The following is a 12,313-nucleotide window of genomic DNA, read 5'->3' on the forward strand; positions in this document are numbered from 1 at the left end:
AAAAAAATTAAAAACAATGGGAACATTAACAAAAGCAAGAAAGAGCTTTTGGACAAGTGCAATACAGCATGAATGACAAGCAGCTTAGAACATGCAGAGATGCACTAAGAAACATACAACTGTTTTTTCAGAAATTAACCTTAGGTCTTAAGTTGTACCCAGTATACTTTATTTCCCCAGTATGCTTTTCTGAGTCTGTGAGACTCATTATGCAGATTTAGAAAGGATTTATTAAAAATCAATAAAGTTTCACAAATGAAGGCTCACATTTCAGCTGTATAGGGCACTTAATGCATTAAATAAATATCCTAGATTTTATGTAAAGAGCCATTGTTAATTTGGTGAGAGTATTATGAAATGGAATTAGTCTCTTTGGACTACACAAAAAGTTTCCACAGATACATTTGATTGATGAATAAACAGGACATTTATCGCTCTATTATTTATAAAAATGGTGTAGGCTCCCCATTGCTAGGAGAAAATTTTAAACATGAGCTTCTAAGCCTAAGCATGTTTGTTTCCGCATTTTGTTTATAATATAGTCCAGAACAGCTGGGAATTTAGAAACAATGAGTTAATGCAGCAATAATTTGTCCTTGTAATGTCGCGGCAAATGACTACACATAAGCAAGGTGGCAAGTTCCTTACAAGATCCATGATGACATGTGTAGGGTGATCCAGATATGCTCTGCCAACCAAAATGTATTGAAAAATGAGTGCTATAGTCTCATTTTGAGCTCAACGTTCAGAAGAACGACCCTCAGTTTGTGTGTTCCTCCCTTTCAGTTAGACCTTTACCCTGTGGGTTATTATGGAAGTAAGTATAAAGTCACCAGTTATTACGTAGTAATTAGTGTTGTCTTTGGCTTCTCAAACAAGACCAACAGACTGGCTTTCTTGTTGTTTATGAAAGAGCTAATTCCTGATCTTTGCATCTGTTTTAGTAATAGTTATGCACGAGTGCGAGCTGTGGTGATGACCAGAGATGACTCAAGCGGTGGATGGCTACCACTCGGAGGGAGCGGACTGAGCAGCGTCACTGTCTTCAGAGTCCCTCATCAGGAAGAGAATGGCTGTGCAGACTTTTTTATCCGTGGAGAGAGACTCAGGGACAAAATGGTAATGACTGATAGGGGTATCACCTTAATTTTAGGAAACTTTCTGAAAAATGAATTATCTGTTTAAAATTCTAACTGGTATATCATTTATGTGAGTTAATTTTGCCTGTGACTCAGTGATTATTTCTTGGGAATTTTTTAATGTTTATGTTAAAGACAGCAGTATGTGGCCGTTTCTAACAGAGTATGATTGCATGGGGCTGGTGCTTTACTGTATTGTTTAACTCAGGAGCGGTCATGAGTAGCTAGCTCCACCCTCCCTCACTTTCTCCTTGTTCCTTAGGCCAGAGTTCAGCAAGCCCTGGTCAGAAGGGCAGATTCAGGCACGCCACCTGTTCTTTTTATTTGTTTTTTAATTCAGACCATGAGCTAATGATACTTTATTTTCAATGAGTTGATAAAAGCTGGTCGTAGTGGCTCATGCCTGTACCCTCAATTGTTGGGATGGTGAGGCAGGAGGTTTATGATGAGTTCAGGTCAGCTTGAAATACATAGTTCTGGGCTACCCTTTAGCTACACAGTGAGTGAATCCCTATCCAGAAAAACAAGGGTTGATAAAGTCAAAGAGTCATAATTTTGTGACTCATAAAATTATGTGAAATCAAATTTTAGTGTCCATAAATACAGTTTTTAATTAAAAATCAGTTTGTTAGTATTTATGTATATGGATATTTTGCTTGCTTATTTGTCTGTTGACTACATGCATATCTGGTGCTCTTGGAAGCCAGAAGAGAAGGTGTTTGGTTCCTTGGAAGAGTTTACTTGAAGTTTGTTACTGTTTTCACGCTGTAAAGACAGTTCAGCAGCACCAACAGAGGCCTTATGTGTATGGCCCCTTGCAGTGGAACGGAGAGCCAAAAACTACTTCGTATGAGAACTTGAGTAACATTAGTGTCATTTCTGTATCAAGGAAAGAGCATACACATAGAAGCAACATAGAAATAGTGTTGGAAATTCCTAAGATCCTTTAAAGTAACTAGATATCCTTTTAAATATATTTGTAGGTGAGTTCATAAGCCAATTTATTTAGTCTCTGTTAGTTGGCTTTGTTTTGTTTTGTTTTGTTTTGTTTTGAGACAGGGTTTCTCTGTGTAGCCTTGGCTGTCCTGGACTTGCTTGGTAGACCAGGCTGGCCTCGAACTCACAGTGATCCACCTGCCTCTGCCTCCCAAGTGCTGGGATTAAAGGTGTGGGCTACCATGCCCAGCTTAGTCTCTGTTAGTTTTATCATAAACATTTCAGATGTAAATAATTCTTTTATGCATGAACATTTGGAATGTAACTTTTAGTTTGGGATTTGGATTTCATAATGTTTTTTACCTGGTGGATCATTTCAATAGCTTAGAAGGTTGCTAAACTACCTTTGACCAAATGTCTCCTATGGTTAGAATTATTCTAAAGCATCTTGAAATCCTTCTAAATCCACTGTTTTGTGGGCTTATAATTGTTCATAACAGTACACATAGGATAACGAATCACAGTCAAGTAGAATATGTTCAGTTTTTTAGAAGACTCCAGTTAAAATCAGAGGAAAATAGAATAAACTTAATGTGTCACCTTAAAGAATAAAAGCTGGTTCTGTACCCACGAGGAACCGTGTCTGCGTGCGCTTCTGCTTTTCGAAGCTTGGCAACACCAGCTAGCAGCTGTGACGCTGCTCGAGTGGTCTGACCTAGAGCGTAATGTTTCTAATTTGATGGCTGAGTATGTTGAAAAATAAAGTGTAGATGTTTCTTGTGAAACTTTTAGTCATAAGTGTTTTTTTATTTTTTATTTTTTTTCGAGACAGGGTTTCTCTGTGTAGCCTTGGCTGTCCTGGACTCGCTTTGTAGACCAGGCTGGCCTCGAACTTACAGAGATCCGCCTGCCTCTGCCTCCCGAGTGCTGGGATCACAGGCGTGCGCCACCACTGTGCTATAAGTGTTTTTTTAAAAATAAGTCAAATATGGAATAAAATTGGAGGAGACATGCTTGCTAGTATAAGCGTTTTAATAGGAAGAGATGTCCTAGGTATAAGATAAAAAATTGAATATATTAATGGAGATTATTTACTTAATGTTAGTTAACGAGCCGAAGTGTAAGGTAGCTCATATTGATGGAGACAGTGGGTATTCAATAGGCAGCTCTTCTCTACAACTACAAAAAAAAAAAAAATGAACTTGGATTCAAAAGAACAATCTTATTTTCAACAATAGGAAATGAGAGGGAATGAGGAGAGAGGGAAAGAGAGGGGAACACACACATGCAAGTACTGAGCCTACTCGCAGACGGAGGGCCATCCATATGGTTAGTGATAAGATAGATTTGTGTGCTAGGAGTACTGACCAGGAATCAAAGCATATATTGTTTCACCTAACCATTGGCTGCATGCATTGCCGGGGTAAGGAGATCAAATGTAGACCTTGAGGAGACATTGCTTCCAGTTGGAAGGTTGCTGTGTTTGTTTCAGAAATTAGCTGTAACGAACCATTTTCAGTTATGGGGGCTTTAGCACAAAAATATAGGTAGTAACTCATGGGTACAACTTGAAAATAGCAAGTGTGCAGTCTCAAGGCAACGGAGACCAGAACAGTGAAATCAAGAGGCAGTAGGCCTTCTAGGATAGTGCTGTCTTTTGCTGTGACTTATTTTGTTGATTGGTTTTTTTTCTTTTAACATTTTTTAAAATTATGTATACAACGTCCTGCCTGCATGTGGGCCGGCCTGACAGAAGAGGGCACCAGATCTCACTCTAAGTGGATGTGAGCCACCATGTGATTGCTGGGAATTGAACTCAGGACCTTCAGAAGAGCAGCCAGTGCTCTTAACCTCTGAGCCATCTCTCCAGCCCCTTGGTGATGGGTTTTATTCTTTTTTTTTTTCTTCCTGGGTTCTGGTTTTTGTTTCCTCAGAGTTTCTTAGCCTACAAATCTGGAAATCCCTGAAGTTCTTTCCAAATTAATAATTGCTTTCTTTTAAAGATTTTCCTGCTAAACAAACATTGTATTTTAATACAATTGTAATAGTTTTCCATGTGATAATTATGTAGTTTCTGGAAACTGTTTGTTTGTGGGCTGCATCTTAGAGTTCAGTTCCTTAGACGGATTATGTAAGAGAAAGCTCTTGCTCTTCAGACTCCTGAATGAACTTGTGCCCTTTAAGAAAGTAAATATTAGGAAGAGTGCACATGGCCACTGCTGACTGAGACATGCTAGGTGAGATTAAAGGAGGCTGACAGGACCCTTGAAGAAAGGGGTTTGTTGTTTGTTCCCAGTGATGGACAGAACATTGCTTTGAGAGCAGACTTATCCAGCCTTTGATTGTAATTACTTGTTCCGCCTCTCAAAGATTACACAGTGGCAAGAGGAAGATAACAGAGGGCTCCCTAGAAAGGGAGTTGCTTAAGGTGCTTTGAAAACAAGAACAGGGAAGGGTATAAAATGGCTACCAATGTGAACATTGATTGGCAAAGGTAATTTTGAAATGAAAAAAAGAAAGATAATTGTTTCCTGTGTAGGAAGTTGCTGAGGACATCAAGGAGTTCTTTTTTTAGAATTAATAAGTAATTACATTGTGGATAAACAGTTTATAAAAACTAAACTTTCATTAAAATAGTCATTTTGTTTATAAGGACGTTTCTTGGGAAGAAGATAAAATAATTAATAATACCAGTCAGTTTTAAAAAGATGATACCCAAACCCTTTCTGTGTTAGGGAAATCTTAAAACGCCAAGGCTAGTGTCTTTCTACAGTAGGTACAAAACAGGAATTTCCTGCTGAGCTTTCCCATGATACCTCTGAATTATCCCACTGTCAGATGTCAGTCCAAGTGACCTCACTAGCTTTTACTTAGGATTTGTCCTTCTTGGCAGTCCTGTCTCTGAAAGACACTGTTGTGTGAGCTGTGTATCACAGTTAGGAAGCGGGGGCGGGGGGTTGAGTGGGAGCAGAGGTAGTGTCGCTATTTCTGTGCACTGCCCACGTACACGAGTCCCTCTGCTAATGCTATACCTTGCTTCTGGCTTTCACTTTCACTCTGACCTTCACAGTTGATCCCCATAGCAGCTCTTTTACTTCTGGACCTTTTCATTCTTGCTGGGGGCTCTTTGTTGTCTTGATTGTCTTCTTTCCAACTGATTCTCTTTCTAGATGCAGTTGTTTGTCAGAACCAGTTATTCTGTCATTCCTCTTTGCACTTAAATTTCATGCCTGTTCAAATACTTTGCCTCTAATTTTCTCCTAAGCTCACTAAATTCCTCTGTCTTCAGTATTTTTATTAATATGTATTAGCATTGGTTACTTTACAATTTTTCTAGCTTGTAAATTATTTTCTCATCCATTTTGTACTAGGCAATAATTTGAACTTTTACCTCATGGTAAAAGCAACTTCCTACAGCATGCCCTTTTAATAACTGCATTCTTTTTAGCTTAGAATATTTTTGCTTACTTTTAGATTTTATTGAATTATCTTTCTTCTTCCATTTCCTCCCTCCAAACCCTCCCATGTGCCTCTCCCCACTCTCCTAATTCGTAGCCTCATTTTTTCATCAGTTGCTATCACACACATGTATGTATTTGTATGTACATACATATTCCCAGCTATAACCTGCTGAATCCATATAGTGTTACTTGTTTTAATGCTAAATTTTAAAGGTGAGTCTTCCTTTCAATCATGTAAACGCATAGTTGTCAGCAGCTGCTTGTTCATCCAGTTAGATGAACTCAGATTATGTAAATGAACTAAGAAATCTTGGTCTCAGGCCATATACAGTCTGACGAGATACAAGTAAATATTAAACTAAGCAACATGTTAGGTGGTGCTGGTAGAAATGGTGTAGGGAGTTTTTTGGGTTTTTTGTTGTTGGTTTTTTTTTTTTTTAGGAAGTTGGGAAATAAAATACTCAGGGTAGCCAGTGACAGCCTGACTGAGAAGATCTGGTAAAAGTTGTGAAGATAGTTTGTATTTTAGTTTGTCTATTTAGGTTCCCATAGCTTGAGTATTCTTAAAGTAGGGTGCATTTATGTTATTAGTTTTTGGTAGTATATTACTGAAAATCTTGGACTTTTTTAGATTTGGCAAGTAGAATCAAAATTATTTGTTAACAGTAGTCATTAACCTTGGGATTAGCTTTGGTCTCTACTTGTTCAGCCAGGCTTTTATTCTTATTTCATCTTTGTCCTTTTATTCTGTATCTTTTTTATGTTACCACCACCTTCTAATCTTTTTCATTGCCCAGTTTTACTTCGTTATTTATAGCATCTTTATTGTTTACCATTATAAACTTCTAAGGTTTAGGACTAATTTTTTCAGTATTGACCAATAATTTTCCTACAGAAGAATCTTACTTTCTTAATGTCAATACGGAAAATAACTTGGCCTTTACCACCTTTGTCTTCATCTATCTAACTGCCTTTTTTCAAGGATAGACCATCAGTTATTTTCATGTTGTTGCCTGAGTACTTACGGATCAGCTAAAGCAATATATATTAAACGTCAGAAGATGCCTTCTCTTACCAGTGTGAAACTAACGCCTATGGGGTTGAGCACTGGCTGCCCTTTCAGAGGACTCAGGTTTGATTGCTAGAACCCACATGGCAGCTCTCAGCCATCTATAGTTCCAGGAGATCTAGTGCCCTCTTTCTGACCTTGTGCACCAGGCATGCACCAAGTACATAGATGCTTGTCCCCCAGTAATGGTAGAGAGCAGATTTCCATTCTGTTGCCATAAGCCAAAATCAGAATTGCGTGAATACTTTCCTGTGAATAATTGGAATTGGGACAAATGCCAGCAGTGTTCAACCAGTGCATGCTTACTTGTATATTCAGGGTTGGTCCATAGATAAAGAATAAATTATACCTTTATTATCTTTCTGGACAAAACTCATAAGTGTATGCCTTTCCTTTCAGCAGTAATTTTACAGCAGTTAATTCTTTAGCACAGCCAATATTCCTTGAGGAGGAAAAAAAAAAAATCCTGCCTGATACCCATTACTGTTTGCTGTCTTTTGGAGCCCTGTGGTACCTGGTTCTTTAAAGTTAAAATTGGGAATTACCAGTTACCCTTCTGGCTGCCTTTATTTCTTTCCTCTTTTAGACAACTTCACCTTTCATATGTTTACCTTCCTTTAGCCAACACATCATATTTCTTAGGATTCAATTGTCTTTTAAATGATGACCCACTACCAATCTGTTCATTAGTTACTAAATGGATTCTACTGTTTTGTACTGATTTATACTGATATGGTGTGTTACCCTCACAGTTATGTTGTCGTCATCTTTCTCTTTAGTGCCTAGTGCTGGTGTTTGATACAAGGTCTCTTAATCTGTTATGTTCTACTCTCCTTTGACTGTTTCTTGTTTCACTTGTTGTGGTGTTGGGCATTGAATTCATCACCTTATATTTATTGGGCAAGAATTTTAACATTGACGTATACTTCTGCCTGGGCTACTAAACTTCTGTAACCTTCCTAACTACAAATCTTCAACTGAAATTATTGGTGCTGCATCCTAGCTTTCTCCATTACTTTTATTAGACGTTAAATTATAACCTGACTACCCATACATTCAGTTGACTGGTTAACTAATATCACTCTTATCTGTATTTAACCATTTACCGTTAGAGCTTTTCTGTATCCTGGGCTTCCTTCTCAGGCTGCCATAATACAATATTGATTGGATGGCTTCAACAACAAAAACGCATGTCTTCGCAGTTATGAATATCCCAGAGTCAGAGGTCAAGGGCCTGCTTAGGTTTGTGATGAGGCCATTTCCTGATTGGCAGACTCTCTTCACCAAGTCCTCTTACATAGAGAGAAGAGTACTGGGATCTATCTCAGTACATGAGCACTTGCTTCGTAATAATTTAGGCTCTGTCTCTAAGACCTCACTTGGCATTTGTCACTTCCTCACAGGCTCTCTCTTCAAAGAAAGCTACATTGGAGGTTAGAGCTGCAGCATAGCAATTTGCAGGAACTAAGTTCATTTTCTTGCAGCTTCTGGCTTAACTCTTGGTAGTTTTATGGGGTTTTTTTTGGTTGTTGTTTATTTGTTTGTTTTTAGGCAAACATACTTTCTTCTATTATTATAACTATATAGAAAATTTAGAATTTGCTGACACTAGTTGGCCTCATTAATTATTACTTTCTTGTAAGATGTGTTTTTGCTCAGTCTTTGAGAACTGTAAATGGTTTATTTTTAAATCATAGGGGTATGTATATTCAATTTTTTATACAGCCATAAAAATTACCATATTTTTTATCATTCCTGTAATCTTTTAAAGTTATTCCTGCAATTTTTTCCCTTATGTACTTTTTGAACAATATGAAGTGCTACTGATGGTTGTGGGTCCTTGTTTTCTTTGTGAATGTCTAGACTTTCTGGTTGCACATAGAAGTATGGTGTTGGCTGTTACCTGGAGATAACTACCCTTTATTGTGGACATAGCTTTTTGTTCTTACCTGCCAGCAAAATTTGATAACTCATTTTTATGGAATCTGATTTAGAATGTGTTCCATAGATATTTTGATTTTATTGAAATAAATTTAGATTATTAATGCTATAAAATTAATGCAAAGAGATCCTATGTGTGTATCCTCTTCCCAGTTTTCCCCAATGATATATAACATTTTATAAAACTGTATTATTATGTTGTAGTAGAGTATTCATAAGACAACTACCTTCCAATTTCTGTTTTATCTTTAGTCATTTTTTATTATATTTGGATCTATAGAGTCTAGTTGCATACATTAACATTCACAGGTGAGACACAAAATAGTTCATTGACTCCTCCTTTCTGCTGATATTTTATAGCCATATACATAGCCCTCTTATCCTGACAAACACCAGTTTGTTCTCTGGATCTTCTATGATTTCTGTAATTTCCACGGTGTTATGAAAGTAGAATATGCAGCCTTTCAGAATTACCTGTTTTTGATTCAGCATAACTTGTCTTAAGAGTTTTATACTTTCTCTTAGCACTCAGCTAGGGAGAGGCAGGCAGATCTCTCTGAGTTCGAGGCCAGCCTGGTCTACAGAGTGAGTTCCAGGACAGCCAAGGATACACAAAGAAACCCTGTTTCAAAAAGAAGAACAAAAAAGAGTTTGTCCTTTCTACTTTTAGTATTTTGTATTTTGTAAGTAATAGGGTGTTTTGTTTGGTCATTTGTGTTTTGTTGTCCCTTAATTATTGACTGGGTTGTTTCTAGCTTGGGCCATTTCATAGATAAGGCTACTATGATTATTTGTGTACATTGCATTTGTGAACATGTTACTTTTTCTAGGACAAACGATCAAAAATGCACTTGCTAGGTTATGTGGTAGTCATCTGTTTAATGGTATAAGAAGCTGCCAAACTCATGCTGCAAGTGGCCATGCTGTATTAGCTTTGTTCAAGAGGTACCTAAATGCTCTCAACATTCTTGTCAGCACTTGTTAGTTTAGGTAATTAGGTATCTAGAGAAAAGTCATTGTGGGTTTAATTTGCATTTTTGTAGTAGCTAATCATGTCCTTTCTTGGGGAGGTATCTTGTGTTTCGCCCATTTCCTCACTAGATTGCTTGTCTCCCCTATAGAACCTTCAGTGTTGATTCAATATTCTACATACTAGTTCTTTGTGGGAGCATGTGCTATGCACACGTTTTTTAACAGCTTAGATAGCGCTTTAAATTTTGATAGATCAATTTTCTTTCTTTTTTTCTTTCTTTTAATAGACTTACTATTTTAGTGTGAAATCCATGAATTCTTCTGGCTGTGGATTCGGAGGCTATATCCTATCTTTTTTTCTGCTAATGTTAGTTTTGTGGTTTATGTTTTAAACCCATGATCCATTTCAGACTAATTTTTAGTTAATATGATACTTAAATCAAGATCCTCTGGTTTACAGAAGGATGTTAAGTCTATAATTGTTTTTCCGCTGCAGCATTTGTTGGAAAGGTTGGCCTTCCTCCTTTCTGTCTTCCTTTAAGATGAGTCAGTACGTTTGTATAGGTTCTCTCTTGCTCTTTTCCAGTCTTCCTGCAGATGATGTCTGAATCCCACACTGCTTACTGCACTGCGCCCCAGCACACCCAGGAGAGCGTGCTCCCCATGTTGCCTTCTCTTCTCAAGATTGTCGCAGGTCCTACAGCCCTTTCCTTCTGTGTGAATCCTAAGTGCTGATCTCACCTGTCTCCAGGAAGCCTCACAGGGACCTTGACAGGGATTGTATTTATGAAGGATCATCTAATCTCTTATCTTTTTAGATCTCTAAATTCTTTTTGTTTAAAAAAAAAAAGGGGGGGGGTATGTTTATTTTGTGCATTTGGCATTGAGTTCTTTGGATTTCTGATTTTCTTGTGTGCTAAAATTTTATGTTACAAATTCATTTTAAAAACTCTGCCTTGGTTGCCGCACATTGGCTCCCCTCCCCTGCTCCTGTCCTCCTGACCCTGGGCCTTTGTGCCTTCCCTACACTCTTCTTTGTAGTTGTTTCCCTTTGATTCTTCCAGTTGTCTGGTCCTCATGCTGATTTCCTTATTCCTTAGGCATTTAGAAATGGCTGTTTAGTTCACTAAAGAATTGGGTTATTTTCTAGAGAGTGCAGTCTGTATGATTCTTCGTCAAGATATATTTTATGTTGTGAGTAAATCCATTTAAATGTTATACATCTTAAAGAACATCTTTCATGCATTCATTTCCAGTTGTGGGTAGCAGATGAAATGTTAATGGCCTTGTCCAAATTTGACTTTCCTACTTTGAACCTGTTTTCTCACAGTTCAAGAAGCAGTTCTTTGCTCACTTTCTCCATTTTATATGGTCCAAGATCCCTGCCTAGGGCACAGCCCCCATCCACAATTGGAATAGATCTTCTCAATTAACGTAATCAAGATAATTTGCCACAAGCATGCTCAGGGCATATCTCCCATGTGAATCTAGATTCTATACAATTGACAGTTAATGTAAACTCAGTACTGCTCTCAGTCCTCTGTATGTGATCTCAGTTACGTCTTCAAAGTAAGCTGAAGAGTAAGTGGTAGAGATGGAACAGGACCCAACTCTTTTGAGTGCAAGGCCCACCGACCTAACAAGCTACTGTACTAAAACTCTTTTCCGACATCTTTCCTCATGCTTTGGGAAGTGTGGGTGTTGTATTGCTATTTGTTCTGTCTCTGATAACTCGGTATTGTTATTTTGGACACTTTGCTAAAAGCATTCATACTCACTAACTTTATGTGTTGAGTAGTCATCTTTGTCAACCTGACTGGATTTGGAACCACCGAGAAAACACACTTCTGGTCCTTTTGAGGATGTTTCCACAGAGGTTTAATTGAGGAGTAGGAAAAATAAATCCAGACTATGTACCACCCCATCCTGTGTGCTAGGGACCTACACTGAATACAGAGGAACCACATAACTCCAGTATTCATCTTTACTTTCTTCCTGACTATGGATTCAGTTTGTATGACCAGCTGCCTCATGCTGCTGTCACCATGCTATTCCTGCCATCCATGCTGTGCCCTTACCCCTCAGACTGAGTAAAAAACAACCCTTTCTTTTTTCAGTTACCTTTCTCAGGCATTTTGTCACAACAAGAAAAGTAGCTAATGTACCCTCCTTCCCCACTTTCTTTTAACTCTGCCCAATAGCACAGAGATCTTGTTTTTCTTCTTTTCCTTTAATGTTGAATTTTAATAAATGAATGGTAGTAGAATAGTTTTTATTCCAGAGTTCAATAATAGTTTTTTTTAAAGATTTATTTATTTATTACATACACAGTGTTCTGCCTGCATGTACACCTGCACACCAGAAGAGGGCACCGGATCTCATGATAGATGACTATTAGCCACCATGTGGTTGCTGAGAGTTGAACTCAGGACCTCTGGAAGAACAGATGGTGCGCTTAACCGCTGAGCCATCTGTCCAGCTCCCAATAATAGTTTTTATAATTAGCATCTATTTAACCTTAACAGAAGAATAGGAATAGTAGATTTTTACTTTCTAACATAAGTGCTTTTGCTAATGATCAAGAGTCCAAAAAAAATAGTAACGTGATTTCAAAACAAGGCATTTTGATTTGTTCTCTGTTAATCAGCCACATTCTAAGTGAGTCAGTGCCATCAGTTAGGGGTTGTCCTTGACAACATTTTGGCAAAGTATTCTTTATAGTTATTTTCATTGGTTTAATATCATGTTAATATATACAATAGCTTTTTATACTTTATTAACTTAAGTTTTTTGGG

General features: G+C 37.7%; 1 protein-coding gene across 1 annotated transcript in view; it reads left to right on the forward strand.

Annotated features, from left to right (window-relative positions):
* Positions 1–12,313, forward strand: part of Spred1 (sprouty related EVH1 domain containing 1) — a 72,540-nt gene that overhangs the window by 35,173 nt on the left and 25,054 nt on the right. Inside the window, exon 2 of the mRNA XM_051144363.1 lies at positions 945–1,119. Within this exon, the coding sequence (XP_051000320.1) occupies positions 945–1,119 (175 nt within the window). The remainder of the gene's footprint in view (positions 1–944; positions 1,120–12,313) is intronic.

This window comes from Acomys russatus, chromosome 4 (genome assembly GCF_903995435.1).
Source record: "Acomys russatus chromosome 4, mAcoRus1.1, whole genome shotgun sequence".
NCBI lineage: Eukaryota > Metazoa > Chordata > Mammalia > Rodentia > Muridae > Acomys > Acomys russatus.